The sequence below is a fragment of the Drosophila simulans genome, chromosome 3R, assembly GCF_016746395.2.
Source record: "Drosophila simulans strain w501 chromosome 3R, Prin_Dsim_3.1, whole genome shotgun sequence".
NCBI classification, from domain to species: Eukaryota; Metazoa; Arthropoda; class Insecta; order Diptera; family Drosophilidae; genus Drosophila; species Drosophila simulans.
This window is the reverse complement of record NC_052523.2, coordinates 9,741,237-9,760,112: the sequence shown is the minus strand read 5'-3', so window position 1 is coordinate 9,760,112 and position 18,876 is coordinate 9,741,237. Positions and strand designations below refer to the sequence as shown.

Below are 18,876 nucleotides of genomic sequence, written 5' to 3'. Positions count from 1 at the left end.
TCGATACTTCAGGGCTTGGGATACACTTTTAAAGTACTCGAGTATTTTTAAAATTGTAAGAAATGGTTCAGAAAATGAGAACAGCGTTTTAAAAGAGAATTTAGTTGGAAAGTAATTATCTCAAGGAAACTAAAAGTTCAAATTTAATATTTTTGTTATAACTGACTAACTTAGTCGTCACAGTCTATTACTTAGTCTTATTCAGCCCTGGTAAAGACCCAAAGGACAATGCTTTCCCAGGACACCGCACCCATACATACATGTATACATCGATGTGGGGGAGTGAGGCCATAAAAGGAAATGAACGGGGAGAAAAATGACTCCTTCGGTTGTGTGACAATGTTTCACTGTATCGGAAGGAGAGAAAGTGGCAATTGTGGCAAAGAGCATTGACTGCCGATGTTCCTGGTCTGTAATAATACCGATGATGATGATGATGATGATCACGATGGTCAAACAGAGAAGTGCGTGTCGAGGCGCAGGCACGTAGGTCCTAAGTGGGCCGGAAATACAGCTCCAACTGCAACTTGGCTAGTGGGTGGGCTATAAAAGGCCTGACCGCCACAGAGGCACGCTTCAGTCGACCGACATCGTCCCGGCTAAAAGGGAAAGCTCCAGGGGAAACCGACGGATGCCAAAGAGCCGACAGACTCACGAAGCTCGCCTGTCAGAGGAAATCATGAAGCAAAAGCAAATCAGGCAGCCAGAAGCCAAGGAAGCAGCGACAGGCGGCAAAACAAATTTAGTGTAACAATAGCAACTGCCGACGACGCAACACGGAGTCCGGAAAAGTGAAAGTTCGCCGTGGAGTGCGCGTATATATATGTACCCCGACTTTACGCATCCGGGGATGCTGTGCGTGTGCAGGCGTATATGCCTTCCTTAAATTATAAATAAGCGACTGGCAAATGCCGCGTGGATATAATTAAAACTCTTTCTGAGGCACAGACAAACGACAAGCGACTCCGATGCTGGAGAACTTCATGTGATTCATCTGGTGGATTGGAACGAGGCGGAACGCAATATAAGGTGAAGGGATTGCCGGGGATATAATGAGCTAATTTCACGGTTCACTAATCAAAGAGATATATAGTGAGAAATAAGGGTATTTTCATACATCCAAAGAAGGCAGTTCTTTAAAGGATTAGGAAGCAATATGAGAAACAGAGGTAAAACTTATAGTTAAAGTAGCAATTGAGTTGGCCACAAATTATTACACCATAGTCCATTTAACTTTAGCATCCAATCCATTATTTATCAATTTATATAGATTAGGGTTCTTCCTGCCACTTTCTAGCTACCATAAATTACGAGCGATTAAATCTAACTTAAGTATAAAGGAGCAGAAGTTAAGCATTGCCTTTATGTTTGTTTTGACTATGTGGATTCCCTGACCATTAATCAAACGTTAGCATTTTCAAACAGCATTTTTATCCACGTTTTACGACCTTGGGCTTGTCGGAAATTTGCATGTTTTTGTCAAAATTAAATACACTCAAACTCGGGAAAGATGTTCGAGAATTTATGGCTCAGTTAGTTAGTCTGAGTAGAAAAAAAATGAAAAACCGGCATTGCCACCAGCGAATTACCGGCAATAGGAAACGGAAATAAGTTAAGCACAATGAGCTATGTTCCTTTCGCCAAGAACGTGACAGGCTTCAAGGACCTTGAGGTGGTAAGTAGGAGGATTCCCTCCGCGTGTCTGCCACATGAACTCAAATTAAACTGTCGGGGCAATAAATCAAATGCTAAAGAGGAAAAGCAGGTTTTCCTTGGGTGTTGTTGAAGGCTAGATAAGAGGATATCCTCTGACGGCTAAAACATACATATGTCACCTCACATTAATTACTTGTTAAATGGATTTTAAATGCATGTCTCTAAAAATAGGAAATAGATTTCACTCAAAAGAAAAGTTACTGAGTACAATTTAACTTTCACCCTAAGTAGTTACTAAAAACTAAATTCGCGCTAGACTTTTTCATGTAGCATCCTAACCTACTATCAATCACTTGAGTTGCGTACGAGTTTGTTGTCCTAATCCCTGACCCAACGCAACGAAATTGCCCCAAATCCTCCGGGGTACGAACACAGTTTACCTAATTACCAGCTCAGAGCGATGGAAAAACTTTGTCTAACCTCACCCCTGATTATGTGACTGCCAACTTTGTTTCGTTACAGGATAAACTTTTACGAAGGCAATTTCGACGATAGGCAGGACTTCACAGGACCAAGGACATTCACATCCTGCCCCATCATGTACGGAATGCTGTACGAGAGCGTGCAGCACTACATCCAGCAGGAGTACGGCATGGAGACCTGGCGGAAGGTCTGCCAGATTGTCGACTGCAAGCACCAGAGCTTCAAGACGCATCAGATCTATCCGGACAAGCTGATGCCGGACTTTGCGGCAGCCCTGTCCGCCAGCACGGGCGAGTCCTTCGACTTCTGCATGAACTTCTTCGGGCGCTGTTTTGTGCGGTTTTTCAGCAACTTTGGCTACGACAAGATGATCCGCTCCACAGGTCGATACTTTTGCGACTTCTTGCAGTCCATCGACAACATCCACGTGCAGATGCGTTTCACCTATCCCAAGATGAAGTCGCCCAGCATGCAGTTGACCAACATGGATGACGATGGGGCTGTGATCCTGTACCGCAGCGGCCGAACCGGCATGTCCAAGTACCTGATTGGCCAGATGACCGAGGTGGCCAAGGAGTTCTATGGCCTAGACATGACTGCCTACGTCCTGGAGAGCCAAAATGACATCTGCGGTGGCACAGCCGGTCCCATTAAGCTTACGGAGGGTCCTCTGACCGTGATTGTCAAGTATCGGCTGGACTTCGATAATCGTGATTATATGGCCAAGCGGGTCAATGTCATTGCTCATCCTTCGCAGCTCAAGATGCCGTCGGTGGACCTTAATGTGTTCCTCGAGCTGTTTCCCTTTACCATTGTGCTGGATCACGACATGAAAATCACACTTGCAGGCGAGAAGATTGTCGAGACGTGGATTCTGCATAATCCTGGGGTGAATCCAAAGACCTTCATTGGCAGTCACATATTGGAGCGGTTTAAGTGCCGCCGTCCCAAGGACACTCAAATCCAATGGGAGACCATTCTGCAGATGCGAACGGTACTCTTCGAGTTCGAGCTCATCCGCACCGGTCACAACCGTGCCGCTTATGATGCGGCCTTGAACTTTGACTTTGAAAACTTTGATGAAGCCAGCAGCCTGAACGAGGCGCAGGCCATGGCTTTGGCCAGTGCCAAGGAGTTCAGTGCGGAGAACGCCAAGGAAGAGGCAGCTGCAGCTGCCACCTCCAAGGACGAAATCGATCCCGCCACGGGACAGAGACGCCATTCGGTGGGCCTCCGATCCATCCTGTTGAAGGGTCAAATGTTCTACATCAAAGATGTGGACTCGCTGATCTTCCTGTGCAGTCCTCTAATCGAAAATCTTGATGAGCTTCATGGAATCGGTCTCTATTTGAACGATCTCAATCCGCATGGACTGAGTAGAGAGCTTGTGATGGCGGGATGGCAGCACTGCTCCAAGCTGGAGATCATGTTCGAGAAGGAGGAGCAGCGATCGGATGAGCTGGAAAAGTCGCTGGAACTGGCAGATTCCTGGAAAAGGCAGGGAGATGAGCTACTGTACTCTATGATTCCGCGACCCATTGCCGAGCGAATGAGGAAGAGCGAGGAGCACGTGTGTCAGAGTTTCGAGGAGGTATCCGTCATCTTTATCGAGGTGATGAATATCTATGACAGTGGGTCCAACAACATCCAGGATGCCATGCAGGCGGTGACCACCTTAAACAAAGTGTTCTCGGCTTTGGATGAAGAGATCATTTCCCCGTTCGTTTACAAAGTGGAGACCGTGGGCATGGTTTACATGGCTGTTTCGGGAGCGCCTGACGTGAATCCCCTTCACGCCGAGCATGCCTGCGACTTGGCCTTGAGGGTGATGAAGAAGGTCAAAGCCCATGCACTTCCCGGAGTGGCTATACGGGTGGGCATCAACTCGGGACCCGTCGTCGCCGGAGTGGTTGGAATGAAGGTTCCTCGATACTGCCTCTTTGGAGACACCGTTAACACCGCCTCGCGAATGGAAAGCAGCAGCGATCCCTGGATGATCCAGCTGTCCAACTACACAGCGCTGAAGGTGCAAAAGGTGGGCTATAAGGTTGAAGCGCGGGGATTCGTCAAGGTCAAGGGCAAAGGCGAGATGGAGACCTACTGGCTTTTGGAAGGACCAGAGTAAAACTGGAGATTTGTTTGTCTTCGATAATCCAGCGGAACAACTCAAAAATAATACCCCCATTGGTATTGAAATATAAAAAACATATTTTGAGACAGAAAATCTTGTAACCTTTTGGAAATAATCAGGCTCAAAAACCTCTTATATCTAATGTTTTGGCACAGGACCTTTTGGGAAAAGTAAACGAAACCCCTGTAAAATAAAAGTGGATCAATAGAAAAATAAATTCAATACACATTGAGTAATATAAATATTGTTTACGTGGGAATGGGTCGCAACCAACCTGTAATCTGACTAAGATCGTTATAAGAGTGTCCCTTTCGATAATAGGTAAGTAATCGATGCGATCGAAATCGGTTCCAGCGTTGCCTTGATCAGCTGTTTTAATTGTATAGCTCGGAAGATAATTTTCAAGTTTATGAAAATAAATAAACTTCTCAGTAAGGATTAAGGATGCTTCGCTTCAATTTAATTGTGGCAGTTTGCGAGAATTTCGGAATCGGCATCAAAGGCGATCTACCATGGCGCATTAAGTGAGTTGGTAACAAGGATTACACCGCAGCTAAAGGATTCCTACCCGCAGATCTGAACTGAAGTACTTCAGCCGCACCACCAAGCGAACAAGTGATCCCACCAAGCACAATGCCGTTGTGATGGGCAGGAAAACCTACTTCGGAGTGCCAGAAAGCAAGAGGCCTCTTCCCGATAGGCTGAACATAGTGCTGAGCACCACACTTCAGGAGAGTGATCTGCCCAAGGGAGTACTCTTGTGCCCCAATCTCGAGACGGCCATGAAGATCCTCGAGGAGCAGAACGAAGTGGAGAACATTTGGATTGTGGGCGGTAGTGGAGTCTACGAGGAGGCCATGGCCTCGCCAAGATGTCACCGACTGTACATTACCAAAATAATGCAGAAGTTCGACTGCGACACATTTTTCCCCGCGATCCCTGACAGCTTTCGAGAGGTAGCGCCCGATTCCGACATGCCACTGGGTGTGCAGGAGGAGAATGGCATCAAATTCGAGTACAAGGTTTTGGAGAAACAGTCATAATAAAATAATCCACTAATTTATTTGCCTTGCGCATCTTCTACTCCCTTGGCCGCCAGCATCAGCTCGTATAGTTGGACTACTTGGTCGTCTTTCAGCATTTCCACAGTCTTGGGGTCAATCTCTTCGCCTAGCTCTCCCTTGGGCTTGCCCCGAATCCCTAGTTGTTGGGTGATTGTGGACGCATATCGCTGTAATGGAAGATTTACTTAGTATGGCGCCTTTTTGTTTATTACGTAAAACTTACGGCCCACTCTGTCATAAAGAGCTGTGCCTCCATGGGATTGCACTTGAGGTGTCGCCGGAACTCGTCCCGCACATAGTTATCGCCCAGAGCACGTAGTTCGGCTGGAAGTCCTACGGAGTACAGACGTCTTAGTTGAATGCATGCAATTTATAGTAATAGGGAATCTTTCATCGTACCTCTGTGCAGTCGCAAGATTGTTTTGTACAGCAGTCGGACGCGCTGCGGGTGTGTCAGTTGGCTCATCAAAATTCTAGACATCCTGAGTTTAAATCATATATAACATGCTAATACTATACTGTTTAGCAGCCGGCTAAAAAATAAATATGAGCGAATAACAACTGTTTTGTAGCAGCCAGTGTTGGCTAACGTCAAATTGAGTTGGCAGGTGGCAACGTATCAAAAGCTTGGCGCGTATTTGAAGTGCCACCTTAAAAAGTTCAATGCTATTTTTATACTATATTTAAGTTAGGCACTTCCGCAAACCAAATCTACTAACTCAATCCCCCTGTAGCACCAAAAAGGACATTCGCAAAAATAATCAAATGGTTTTATGGCGATTGAAGACTGCATCGACATTATCAATCCCGAAGCTATTTCATGCATTTTAAAACTGAAGAGTTCTTTTTACATAATGATTTATTTGTGGCATGTTTGTATATATATAATCACATGTGCAGTGTAGGTTCAATCTGTCGTGGATTCATCCCTTGGGGGTAAATTATAAAAATTATAAATTAAAGAACATCTCGGATGGAAAATGGGCTCTGCATCAGAAAACAAACCAATAAATGACATACACACACGCTCTGCACCAACTTTGGCTAACTATTGCACGCCTTTCTCTCAATACTATACGCCTAATTACACCAAGCACCAAACAGAAGGTGGCGGAGGGTACACAACATTGTTGTCATCGTCGTCGTTTTGAACAGAAGAACGTTTAACAATTTTCTAGTTTTGCTATTGCGGCGCGGCAGCAACAGGCGCCGCTGGATTCGCTGGCTCCTCATCCTGTCCATCAGCCGCAATGTCTTCCGGTAGCAGGGGCTGACCCTCGCCGCCCCAAGGAAAACCGCCAGGTCGATCCTCAGCAGCCGCCTGGAAGTTGCGTTCGATGTGCTCATTGAAGAGACGTTTCCTAAGGACAAAATGTCGTTATTGCAAAAGTTATATCCCAATTCGAATTGAACTCACAAAAAGTAGGGGGTTTTGATCAGTCTGTAGCCGTTGGACAGTGTGGGATAGACGTCCTCCAGCACGTAGTAGATGTGGCCAACACCCATGCCGATGACATCCACCCACACGGTGTTTCCCAGAATCATGGAGCAGCAGAGGAGCACCCACGGCAGGTACGGCGCCTGGAAGTTGAGCACCCCGAAGAAATTCATTGGCACCAGTGGATTGCGTCGTGACCACACATAGACCAGCATTAATGTGAAGGCCTGGCCCAGGAACAACAGGTTGACGAAGATTCCGAAGAAGGTCATTAGCACGCCGCCAAAGATGAACATCATGACAAAGTCGGAGCTGCGTCCGCGGAAAGAGCCGTCCTCCAGCATACGACAATAGCGATATGTAAACACCATATTGAAAAAGAAGCTTATGCCTATGGTGCCAAAGTACAGGAATGTGGTGGCCAAGCGCCAGATCTGGAACTTGCGCACGATCAGCGTGGGATTGAAGTAGAGCTGCAGCGGCGACACCAGATCCAGGTGCTTGAAAGTTGGCAAATTATAATCCAAGATAATACACGTACACGTCATCCATGATTTAGAACGCATTCTGGGATGCACTTACCACCGCCAAGGTGGTCAGCACGCAGACCGTGGTGTAGGCCCGTGTGACCACCGGAATCTCCAGGTAGAACTGCCGCAGGGCATTCATGGCGGCTCCTCCTCCAACGTTGGACTCAAAGTGTGCAGTTTGGCAAGTGGGTTGCGGTTGTATCCTTTGGACTCTTCGCTTCTACACTGTTTATTCACCCACACCCAGCAGCGGACTATCTGTTTTTGGTAGTCGCCTCACCGGTTGTTGTGCATTCCAGGATTGAGACGTGTTAATAGATTCGGAACAGCGCTCGGGAAAAATAAATGGAACGCTAGCTTTTATTTTTATGACCAAGGTTAGTGATGGCCCAAATACTAGTGACACTGGCGCCAGATATCGATAAGTCTTAGTCGTGACACGAAGCTTGAATATAATTTTATTCATTTGTTCAATAGAATGATGAACTTCAGATTGTGTCGCCCAGCGACTAGTAATCCATCCAAGTCTTAAACTGATTAGAAATAATATTAATAATAACAGATAATAAGTTCAATATGATTTTACTGTTCAAATCCATAAGCTAGTATATGATCAGAGTGTATTTCTATAATATAATATATTTCTATATCTATATACTAACTTCAATGGGTTTATACTGGAAGATAATCAAAGCTCAATGCTCGTAGACTTAGTTTTTCTACTGCTCAATTGATTTTCCCGGATTTCAAATATATCAGTTTCTTTTTCAGAATTGTAGGCAATATTAATTGTAACATCTCTCAAATTTATTGCACTTGTTTCTTAATACCTAAAGTCTATTCTATGTTGACTAAACTAAAAATTGCACTGCGTTTCGTCTAGCTAAGAAATGAACTAAAACAATGAATTTGATTTGCTAAATTCGAGCGGGCGGCGAAAAGACTGCTCCAGGTTGTGGAGCCGCTGCTCCAGGTCATTCATCGAGTTGCGGAGGGCGTGGCCTCGGGGGCGCAGTGAAATCTGCGGCGACTGCTGCATGAGGTCGTCCTTGACCCCGGAGAAGGAGTGGCGCACGCAGGAGCGCTTCTCGAACCGCGTGTTCTGGTAGTGGGGATGGTGACTGGGGTGCTGCTGGTGCTGGCGGTGCTCACAGTTGGCACTGCGACAGTTGTGCGCCACCAGTGGCTCGTCCGTCTTCAGCGAGTCCTCATAGGTGTCACTGTTGCAAAGGGATTTCATATATTAAGGAGGCAATCTGGACTAAAGGTCACTATTTCACCCACCTGCTGTCCGTATTCGGATGCGGCTGGCGCAGCTCCAAGTGGGCCTTCGCATGTCTGGGGCATAGAACTTCCGTGTTGTTGCCGCGCTTGGAGCCACCGTGCTGAAAGGAATCCGGCGAGGTCTCGTACAGCTCGCGGCTGCTCAGGAACTCCACACCGGAATCCTGGCCCGTCGAGTGGAGTGAGAACAGCGATGTTTCATAATTGTTACTGTTGGGATAAGGGAATTCAGTTTAGTGTTTTAGGTCTAGCTCATAACAATTGTGCCAAATTTGAAACCAGATTACATGTATCATGTAGACTTACAGATTGTTAACGGGCTGACAGGCATTGTACTTGAGCACGAACGGAGTGCTCCCGACGCCCACAGCTCCATCGACCCCACTCGTCGCCGCCGCAGCCTTGGCAATGGACTTGGGAAGAGGAACGTCTATGTACTCGCGCTGCTGCTGTCGCTGTTGCCTGTTTCGGGGATGATGGCAATTAGTGTCCAGAATGGAAACACGTTTGACTAGACGCGGTCTTGGCCATGGACATTCACTCACTCGTTCAGGTACTGATGATGCTGCTGCTGCGTGGCCATCGCCTGCTGCTGGTGGTGATGGTGCAGCTGCTGCTCCAGTTTCTCGGTGGCGGTGGCCGTAGACTGCGTTTGGGCGGAGGAGCAGACGGACTCGGGCATGAAGGCACTGGTGGGTCGTTGGCTGCCGGTGCTGCCCTTGCTGCAGCGCTGTGTATGCCGCTGCTGCCGCTGACGGCGCTGCTTCTGGCCACGAGGAGATCCGATACCTGCGATGGTATAGGTGAGACCGGCATCGGAGGCGGAGAAATCACGCTGCGACCAGAGACGTCTGCAATGAGACATGAAGAGAAATTGTAGAAGTTTTGGACAGCTTATATAAATGACTTAAATCATCATTAAGCTCTAGTATAGTTACTCGTCTTCATTTGCCCTAGGTAAATTTATAGTTAAAATAGTTAAAATAAACCTGATCGTAGTTTTTTTGTAGTGTAACTAACTCATAGTATTGCTTTGAACATATCATTCATTTTTCTCTGTGCAGGATGAGCTGAGCTGATGAGATGACATCCCATTTGATTGGCTTTCCCATTTGGGATGCAGTTGCAGCGATGTCACACGATCTTCATCTAATTGCCTCATGTTGCTATTGCTGCATTGTTGCAATTGATGTTGTGTTTGTTGCTTTTTACCGTTATAATTTAATCGGACAGGAAAGGCCCAATGCCAGCCGGTTTATGCAGAGGCTCAGTGGCATCAAGCAACTTGGCCACGATCATGGCCATTAGCAGTAGCAGCAGCAGCAACAAACACACCAACAGCAGCAGCAGCAGCAGCGGCAGCAACAACAACATTTGCAATTGACTTAAGATTTATTATCGGGCCTTTAGCTTAGGCTAAAACTATGGCTAACATGAAATGCATCTATGAGCTACATGAGCGCCCAGTAGTAAGCAGTCTTTCGGTTGCAGTTGCAGTTGCACTTGCATGACACTCGTGCACTCGTCATTCATACCGTTTTTGGCGCATGCACACGTAGCAGCAGGCGGCTATCAGTGCACCCAGGCTGATCAGCGCAAACAGAACCACCGTCACAAACTCCAATCCTCCCATGAAACTGGACGCGGAGGCGTGTACAGGTCGGGCCAACTGTCCGAACTCGGCCAGCTCGATGATGCGGGGCATGGGCTTGCCGCCGTCGAGTTTCTGCTGCTGCAGTTGCAGTGCGTCCAGTTGGAGGCCAGCCAGGGCGCTGAAAGAAGCAATTCAAGGCCATTAATTCGCATGACAGTTCTGGGTCAATCGATTTTAGATGCAGCCCGGGGCGGGAAGGGAGTCGGTGTGGGGAATCTGAGGAAAACTTACTCCTGCAGTTGCTCCATTTCCATAATGGAATTCGTGTGCGGATCGACGGCGTAGATGTAGGCATTGGTGCTGCAAATGGAGAGGGTAGAGAACCTGTTAGATGATGACACTGCAGTGTTTTGATTGCAACTAATGGCCAATTATGTTATGCAATGCGGTCAAAAACTGCACATTTTAAATAAGTATGATAGTTTAAAATGTAGCGAAATACCTATAACTTGTATCTGTATCTGGAGATTAAAATAATTGGTTAGAAAGCATGAACGGATTGTTGTCAAGTTATCGATTCATTAATCTGCATCTAACTATCTATCCACATTTCCATTTAAATTGGAGAATCTTATAAAGACGTTGATTAGTAATAAATCTTTTTATAGTCTGGCAGATTATAATTAATCTGAGTATTGTTTTATTAAAACTACAATGGATAATAAGGTTACTTACGCAGGCTCCAGCCCTCCAGAATACGGCTCTAAAAGTCTGACACGTACATCCTTGCCAATGGCATCGCTTAGTGCCTCCATTAGGCCCTCAATGCGACGCTCCACCTCGACGGGCATTCCGGCCACCACCAGACGCACTTGCTTGGCCTCATCGATGATATAGACGAACACGTTGACGATGCCACTTCTGCCATCGTCGGCACCCATTCGATCAGTGGCCTTCACATCGAATCCGTAGATGTGTTCGGTGCGGGAAAGTTCTCCAAGCAGGCGAATATTGCCCGATAGGTCATCGATGCCAAACAAGTGAGAGGGCTCGTTTAGAAGTCGATAGCGTATCTCGGCATTTAGCCCCTCATCCAGGTCGTTGGCCTCCACTCGGGTCACGGGGTATCCAAAGCTGGCGCTCTGCGGTAGAACGGCTACAATCGGTTGTCCATTGCCTCGGAACTTGGGTGCATTATCGTTTTCATCCGCAATGTGGACCAGAATTCGGCACTCGTTCAGCGACAGACCCTCTATTCGCTCATCTACCACGGGGTACGAGACCCTGGCGTAGTTTCTAGCTTCCCGACTCAGCCGATCCGCTCGAATCCTCAGTTGGTATCGGGATATGTGCTCCCGATCGAAGGGCTTGAGGGCATACAACAGCATATTCTTGGCATCGTATTCGAACGGCGGATGGGCATCCGTTTCATCCAAGCCCTCCTCCAACCACAGAGACCACCGGTAGTTCTCGGGATTAAGGCCAGCGCTCAGATTCAAGCGCATCACCTCAATGGGTGCTTCGTTGTTCTCCGTGAGCTTAACCTCATAATAGGCGTGCTGGAATACGGTGACATTTGCCGGAGGTTCTGGCTTGGGAGTCGATTTTGGAGGATCCGTAACTGCCTGCCCCTGGAGGTTCACAATTACAACGGCTGTCGCGGATAAAGCTGGACTGCCCACATCTGAGGCAATCACAGACACATTCAGATGCTCATAGTCATTATAGCCATTAATACGTGATATTGTGGAGATGGTACCATCCCGGGAATCGATTTGGAAGAGTGGTGCTTGCATTTCCTGATGACGAATGGAGTACAAAACCAGTCCATTGCCATTGCCCACATTATCCTTATCAATGGCCGTGAGTTGCCTCACAAATGTGCCCGGCTGAGTACTTCGATCCAGATATGCCTTATACACCGGCAACATCAACGTGCGATCTGCCACACTTGGGATGAACTTCACCGCCTTCGTTTGATCGTCGTAGCCAATGAACTCCGGCCGATTGTCGTTGACGTCCAGGACATTAACTTCCACATCCACGCTGCTGGACATACGCTGCATCACAGGGGCATTGTCCGTGGCTATCACCTGGAAGCTGTACTTGTCCTTCAGCTCCCGGTCGAGCTGTCCGCTGATCTTCAGAACTCCCGAGGCAGGTTTGATGGTAAATGGCAGATGGGAATCACTGAGCGTATACGTTATATTGGCATTCTCTCCAAAGTCCATGTCTATGGCGGTCAGTTGACCCAGCACACTGTCTTTATACTCCCCTTCTGGGGTATCGAAGCTATACCAAGACTTCTTAAACGTCGGCGCATGATTGTTTACATCCATCACAGTGAATCGCAGGCATGTGGAATCCTTTAGACCATCTATATCCGTCACTGTCAGATTTAACATAATTTCAATGTTTGCCGACAGTGGATAGTTGACCGACAGCTCCCCGCTGAGTTTGTCTATTGCAAAATACTTCACTCCCTGAACGCGCAACATGGGCATTCCAGGTGTCCGCTCTACCTGCTCTCCCTGGAGCTCGTAGTGCAGCTGGGCGTTCTTTCCAAAGTCTTCATCACTTGCGCTCAGTTGTAGGACTTTCGTACCCACTGGAGTATCCTCGTAAATGGCGAACAAAGGACATTTGGTTGTCAAAGCACGAACCATTCTCCGCCGTGACTTAGCTCTAGCTACCACTCCCAGTCCAGCACCCACGGATCTCTCTCGATCCAGATTGAACCTCGGTGAACCGGGAATGTGATAAGGAGGTGGGGCTAGCATCATGGCTGCCGTTGCCTGAGGAGTTGTCATTCCACTCGAACTCTCTACGAAGTAGATCTCCATATCAGTGGTGTACTCACGGATCTCCAAGCGCGAGTCCTTGAACACGGAGATGCGTTCAAACATCGGAGCATTGTCATTGACATCTGCCACTAGGATTGTGAGATGGGCATATCCCGAGAGACCACCAGTATCCGCTGCTATGATCTTCAGATTGTACAGCTGCTGTTTCTCACGATCCAAACCCCTCTTTCCCGTATAGGAGATACGGAAATATGGACCCGAACTGAGCTTAAAGTTCGTCTGCATAAAAGTGGTGTGAAGCTCCTGGTATTTGAATTCATCGTTCCATTGATCCGTCAAGTTGAAGATATTAAATGCCCCAGTAGTGGGTGGCATTTTATGATGAGTAGAGTTTTCCGAGGATGTACCATTTACGTATTCTATGCTGAACTCGTCACTATAGTCTCCCTGGAGTTGTACTCTGAACTCGGCATTGGGTCCCTCGTCAGCATCCTGGATGAGTATGGCATGATTCATGGACATTTCCGTGCCAACAACACAGTTTTCGTTGATCAAACCCACATAGGTAAGAGCATTGAACTTCGGGGCATTGTCGTTGACATCGTCCACCTTTATGTTCACCTGGTAGATCCCAGCTCCACTCACCAGTCCCGTGCTGTACTCCACGATCACAGTTAGCTCGTAGCTGGGCTGCTGCTCTCGATCCAGTCCGGTCAAGGTGAGCAAGGTGCCATCCTCCGTGATGGAGATCTTGTTCACCACCTCTTGCTGGTTGGCAATGATGTAGCGAAGTTTTATATTCGCATCGCCCACCAGACGTCGTGGCAATCTGCGTTTTGATTTGGAACTGCGACTCCTGTTTCGGCTGCGAAACCTACTGCCCATGGTGAGATTGCGACCAGTTGGCTCCGATGGCATTCCCAGTTCGTTGTTGACCAGATTGATGCCATTCTTGTACAGCAGCTGTCCAATGATGCCACCCACAACGTTCTCCTCCACGTGGAAGTTGATTACGTTCATGTTGATCTCTCTGAAATTATGCAAATATGAAAAAAATTAAGTGGTGAAAACATTAAAATATTATTATTCGATAAAAGTAAAAACAATACTCACTCTATGACAGGTCTTAAGGGCACCTTTTGCTCCGGCTTGTTGACTATGTGGATGGTGAGATTGGTGATGAGTACACCTTCATCGCTGAGTTCAGCGGGCGAGGCTATTGTGGTCAGTGGAGATGAACTTCGCGACATGACAAGTGACTGGGAGGAGTTGGCAAATAGCTGAAAGCATTAAACAAACAATAATGGAAACTCACAGAAATCCAAGATTTCAATGATAATGAGGTCAACTTACATAATTGGCCACCGCTTCGAATTGGTAGACTTTCCGTTTAAAATCAGATAACTCCCGAATGACGGTGATAATGCCGGATCGCTCCTCGATGGCGAAAGGTACCCCTTCCGAGTAAGTGTGCAGAAGATCATACATTATTTCATCGCCACCTTCGTAAATCAGAGTGGTTCGCACTTGGCCCACTGAGGTCCCCAACGGAGTGTTCGCTCCCACCCAAAACTCGTATGGAGCACCCACGAAATCAATGGCCTGGTCATCAATGGTGGCATACACTTCAATGGTGATCACTGCCAAGGAGAATCGCCGCTCCGAGGGATTAGTAGGCTGATCAGTGGCCTCCACGAAGACTGCAATGCGTCCCCTCCGAAGTGGTCCACCCACATAAATAGTGCCATTCTTGTTGTCCAGTCGGAATGGGATGTACCCACTACCCTTGGGTCGTTGCAGTTCGTATAGCAGATGGCCATTTGGACCCTCATCTGGATCGTGGGCGACCACCTGACCTATCACATAGCCCGTGGGTGCGTTGATGGGCACCTTAAATTCGTACAGATTTCCATGCTCAAACTTTGGCGTGTTGTCGTTCGTGTCTAGCAGCGTGATTTCCACTTGAACTTTGCTAGGTCCTGGTTTCTTCAGATGCTTATCATCCAGGTACGAAGGATTCCGCTCCAAGGCCTCCACATTCAGCTGAATGGATCTACGCTGCTCGCGATCTAATAGGCGATCGTCACGCACAGTAATCCATCCAGTTCGGGAGTCGATTCGAAAAGCACCTGCCGCATCCTTGGTCTCAACTAGATTGTACAGGAACTCCGAGTTTTCGCCCTGATCCCGATCGACGGCATTAACCTGTAGTACACTAAAGCCAGTGGGTAGATTTTCCACTATGGAAATATTGTAAAAATCGGCCTCAAACTCAGGAACATTGTCATTCAGATCCAAAACCTCCACTTCGATGCTGTTGATAATAATTCAGATAATAAAGATATATTTGCTATTTGATTACTGTTTTACTAACCGTGCTAGAGCTTTCTTGAGGGGATTGTCCTTTTGTCGTGCCTCTAGCTGAAGGACAAAAGTGTTGCCCGGCAGACTCTCCTCTTCCAGATCAATTTCCTTCTGCAGATACATGACTCCATTGTGGGGATTCACCCGGAAAAGCTGTCGCTCATTACCAGAAATGATGTCATAAACTAGCGAAGCGTTCAGCGAATCCTGATCGAAGGCCATTATGGGTGGAGCAAAGTACAGAGGTATTCTTATAGGCACCCCTGTCATCGGATAGAACTCATTGATCCTGGTGCGATAGACGCCTTCGGTGAACTTTGGCGGCAAATCGTCCACATCTCGCACGTTTATCGTGATCGTGGTGTTGGCCTGGTTGGCTGGAGTGCCTCGATCCCAGGCGAATATCGGCAGCTTGAATTGCCTGATACCATTATCAAAGTCCAGCTCCCTCTTTAAAATCAACAGTGGCCGATGGGGACTCTTGAGGGCAAAGTATGGACTTCCATCGGCCGACAGTTGCTCTGGCACCGTGGACATACTGAAGTGCACCTCGGAGTTCGGTGTATTGGGCTTGTCGCGATCGAAGGCCTGCACTCCCTCAAAGATGATGCTCTCAATGGAGGTGTTCTCATCCACATCGACCACGTAGGGTACGTTGAGGAACTCCGGTGCATTGTCGTTCACATCTTCGATGTAAACAGTGATGGACAGATAGCTACCCTGGAAGCCGAAAGTAAAGTAAGGGTGTTAGAAAACTACTTAACGATGGAAGATTTGAGATATATTTGAGATATAGTGCTAACCCATTTGAAGTACTCACCTCCTCGAGCTTCTCCTGCTTGCCTGCGCACAGTATCCGGAACTTCAGTAAGTTCCGCGGCACATCCCGGTCCACCAGTCGTTCCAGCGAGCGCGCCAGGCTGACCACCAGCGTGGTGGCATTGTGCTCCGTGAGGTTGAAGTACTTGTGGTCTCCGCTGGCATCGGCGCCTTTGAGGGCGGCCGTGGAGCGTGGATAGGCCTGCAGCCGGAGGATCTCCTTGCCCACCTGGGCGTCTTCGCGCAGTCGGATGAAGCGCACACCTTCGCTTTCGGCGGCGACGCCGTCGAGCGTGTGAAACGCACAACTGCCGGAGCTGGCTGAAAAGTGGGGCACGAGATTACAGATTACTATATATGTGGTGTGGGGCATGTAGAAGAAAAGTAAAACTTTGACAAATTGTCGCTGTTGTTTTTTATTTGGGCATGCAAATTTTTTCGCACACTCTGAGAACCGAAAACGGAAAAGTGCCCGGGAAAAACAATTGGAAAATCACCGCACAGCGACGTGCGGACCAAATTGTGGGGCTCTCAAGGGGGCGGCATTTGTGGCAAAGGGGGCGTGGCAGAACTGGCGCCAGCTAACCAAAAACTTTCTACGTTTGTCGCGTGGCCCATTCAGCTGCGGTTTTCATGTGCAGTTGCAACACTTTTCCACATGCATTCAGCTGTCTCCCTGTCTCGGATTCTCGCCATCTCAGATGGAGGGCTCCATGTTGCTCACGGCCTGGCTGCAATCAGCCTTTGCAAATTATTTTCTGCTGCCTTAGTTCCCACCCTCATGACATAATTAAGCATTTTTTGTTTGCCTACGGCTCGGCTGCCGTTTGGCCCAATAGGCATCCCAGCCAAATGCGTTCCGAGTGACAAGAAGACAAGCGCACCACATCGTCGTCTGACTCGCTGACATTTCTCCGCGCTTCATTTTCTTTCTTGTTTTTATTTTTTTGTACAACTATTTTTCGGAAATCTCCTGCAGCGGGAAATTATCATTGTTGCTTTCAGATGCAGATGCAGTGAAATCTTGGCCATCGTCAAGTATCTTCTACTGCAGCCAGCGACTTTGTCGGTCTTCCCTTGTCGTCGTAGCCATTGCTGTTTTATTGTTTTATTTGTGGCTTAGTTTTATTCCATTTTCGCTGTAGCTGCTTCTTGCTATTGCCGCAGTTGTAATTTGAGCTGCAATTTCTATTATTTACTTGCAGTTTCTGGCTCACTTCGGTGTGAACGGTTTGCGTTGCAGGGTTTCCCTGGGCAGATATGTGCAGCAGAAACAGAAATTTGACTAAGAAATTATTAATCAGTGTTGAATTTGTGATTTTTATTAAAATAATAACAAATGGGTTTCACTAAAAATAATAATACAAAATAATACAAAATAAATAGGAAAAAGGTGCTCTTGAATATTGTGAGGCGCCACAGGAACTATAATTATTATCAAGTTTCTAATTATTTTTATATAATTCAATGTTTACAACCTCTTTTCATCAAACAAATAAATTAATTAACAATGTATTCCAAAATAGTGCCATAGGTTCCTTCTTGATATCCATTCGCTGTTTTTTCTTGTGATATTCCAGTTAAATTAAATCCATATGGAGTCACATTCTATTAATTAATTATGCAGTTCTATTCCGATTGCACTTAACACTTTCAAGACTTTTCGTAACGGTTCTTCAACTCATTTCCCACAACATAAATGTCATTCTCATTGTTCTCATAAAACAGAAATTATATGTAATTCATATCCACCATTCACATGCGGCCCGAACGCTTTAGCACTTGTTGACTAGCAACACTTTACCCATTCATACTTGGCTCCGAGTTTAGCCATCATCTAGAACATTAAGCTCAGGCGGTCATTCCAAGTAACACAAACAAATTAAGTTTTAATTAGAACATTGCCACACACTCACAACGCCAGCGACACTTGGGTTCCCAAGTCGGGTTATTGAGTTCACGGTGGGGCGGTCGCGGTCGGAGATTTACTAACTTGGCTGGTTGGAAGGTGCAGGAGCAGGTTACCGATATGGGTCAGTTCGGGAGTAGACGGATGAATGGATGGACGGTAAAGTGGGTCAGCTGTCAGGCATTGCATAAACCAATTGACAGGTTGCTTGCAGCATGGAGATAATAGCCTTAAAAAAACAAATCGATTTCCTTGCACATTTTTCGCCAGCGCCTGAGGAAAAGCTGTCGCACCAGCATTTAAATTCGAAATTTGGGTTATTTAACGGTCTGCAAACGAGCCAAACAAGTTGCATGCGAAGGGGAAGGGGTCGAGCAAACGAAAGACTTAGGCGACAAACTGCGTCCAGCACTTGATTTACGCGAACAAACACACATTAGCGCTCAGGCAGAGAGATTGAGAGCTGGAGACACACACATTAGCCGGGAGATTTATGAACATATCCCGCCAACTTAAAAAGGCCATAACGGCTTTTGACCACTTGTAACTTGCCTTGCACTTGTCCCGTTTTCGCAGCTTGGCCTATTGCGATTAGCCCGAAAACTGCTAGGGGCATAGCCCAAACACATATGACTGCCATATCCTGACTGGCCTGCTTCTTTTGCGATATTTTCACTGAACTTTTCCTTGGATATTAATCACTATCCATACGCTCGCATCGCGCTTGCAACCGAAACAACCGACAACGCTAACACCTCGCGACCAACTGAAGCTATCTTCCCAACTGCAGGCTGAAAGCC

The 18,876-nt window shown here is 47.1% G+C and overlaps 5 protein-coding genes across 6 annotated transcripts; 2 read left to right on the top strand and 3 right to left on the bottom strand.

Moving 5' to 3' along the window:
- Positions 1–548: 548 nt before the first annotated feature.
- On the top strand, positions 549–4,506 carry LOC6727812 (soluble guanylate cyclase 89Db). 2 transcript variants are annotated; one of them, XM_016175442.3, is made up of 2 exons: positions 549–1,029; positions 2,179–4,506. In XM_016175442.3, exon 2 carries the CDS (start codon positions 2,255–2,257, stop codon positions 4,262–4,264), a length of 2,010 nt encoding a protein of 669 aa, XP_016034399.1. In that variant the 5' UTR covers positions 549–1,029; positions 2,179–2,254; the 3' UTR covers positions 4,265–4,506. The 2 variants fall into 2 exon arrangements, with proteins under 2 accessions (XP_016034399.1, XP_039151919.1); XM_039295985.2 differs by lacking the exon at positions 549–1,029 and adding an exon at positions 1,082–1,675.
- Positions 4,507–4,609: 103 nt separating this feature from the next.
- LOC6727811 (dihydrofolate reductase) lies at positions 4,610–5,333 on the top strand. The gene is made up of 2 exons (XM_002103136.4): positions 4,610–4,794; positions 4,845–5,333. Exons 1-2 carry the CDS (start codon positions 4,715–4,717, stop codon positions 5,311–5,313), a joined length of 549 nt encoding a protein of 182 aa, XP_002103172.1. The 5' UTR covers positions 4,610–4,714; the 3' UTR covers positions 5,314–5,333.
- On the bottom strand, positions 5,311–5,923 carry LOC6727810 (succinate dehydrogenase assembly factor 3, mitochondrial). The gene is made up of 3 exons (XM_002103135.4): positions 5,734–5,923; positions 5,558–5,667; positions 5,311–5,501 (listed from the first exon to the last, which is right to left on the bottom strand). Exons 1-3 carry the CDS (start codon positions 5,813–5,815, stop codon positions 5,331–5,333), a joined length of 363 nt encoding a protein of 120 aa, XP_002103171.1. The 5' UTR covers positions 5,816–5,923; the 3' UTR covers positions 5,311–5,330.
- A 252-nt stretch (positions 5,924–6,175) lies between these two features.
- On the bottom strand, positions 6,176–7,712 carry LOC6727809 (derlin-2). The gene is made up of 3 exons (XM_039295989.2): positions 7,355–7,712; positions 6,752–7,272; positions 6,176–6,695 (listed from the first exon to the last, which is right to left on the bottom strand). The coding sequence occupies exons 1-3, from the start codon at positions 7,439–7,441 to the stop codon at positions 6,518–6,520; spliced, it is 786 nt and encodes a 261-aa protein (XP_039151923.1). The 5' UTR covers positions 7,442–7,712; the 3' UTR covers positions 6,176–6,517.
- A 375-nt stretch (positions 7,713–8,087) lies between these two features.
- LOC6727808 (cadherin-89D) lies at positions 8,088–18,876 on the bottom strand. Its single transcript, XM_016176580.3, has 12 exons — positions 18,629–18,876; positions 16,169–16,488; positions 15,359–16,068; positions 14,338–15,298; positions 14,098–14,264; positions 10,916–14,014; positions 10,472–10,540; positions 10,122–10,358; positions 9,132–9,437; positions 8,893–9,048; positions 8,587–8,796; positions 8,088–8,522 (listed from the first exon to the last, which is right to left on the bottom strand). Exons 1-12 carry the CDS (start codon positions 18,714–18,716, stop codon positions 8,198–8,200), a joined length of 6,648 nt encoding a protein of 2,215 aa, XP_016034397.2. The 5' UTR covers positions 18,717–18,876; the 3' UTR covers positions 8,088–8,197.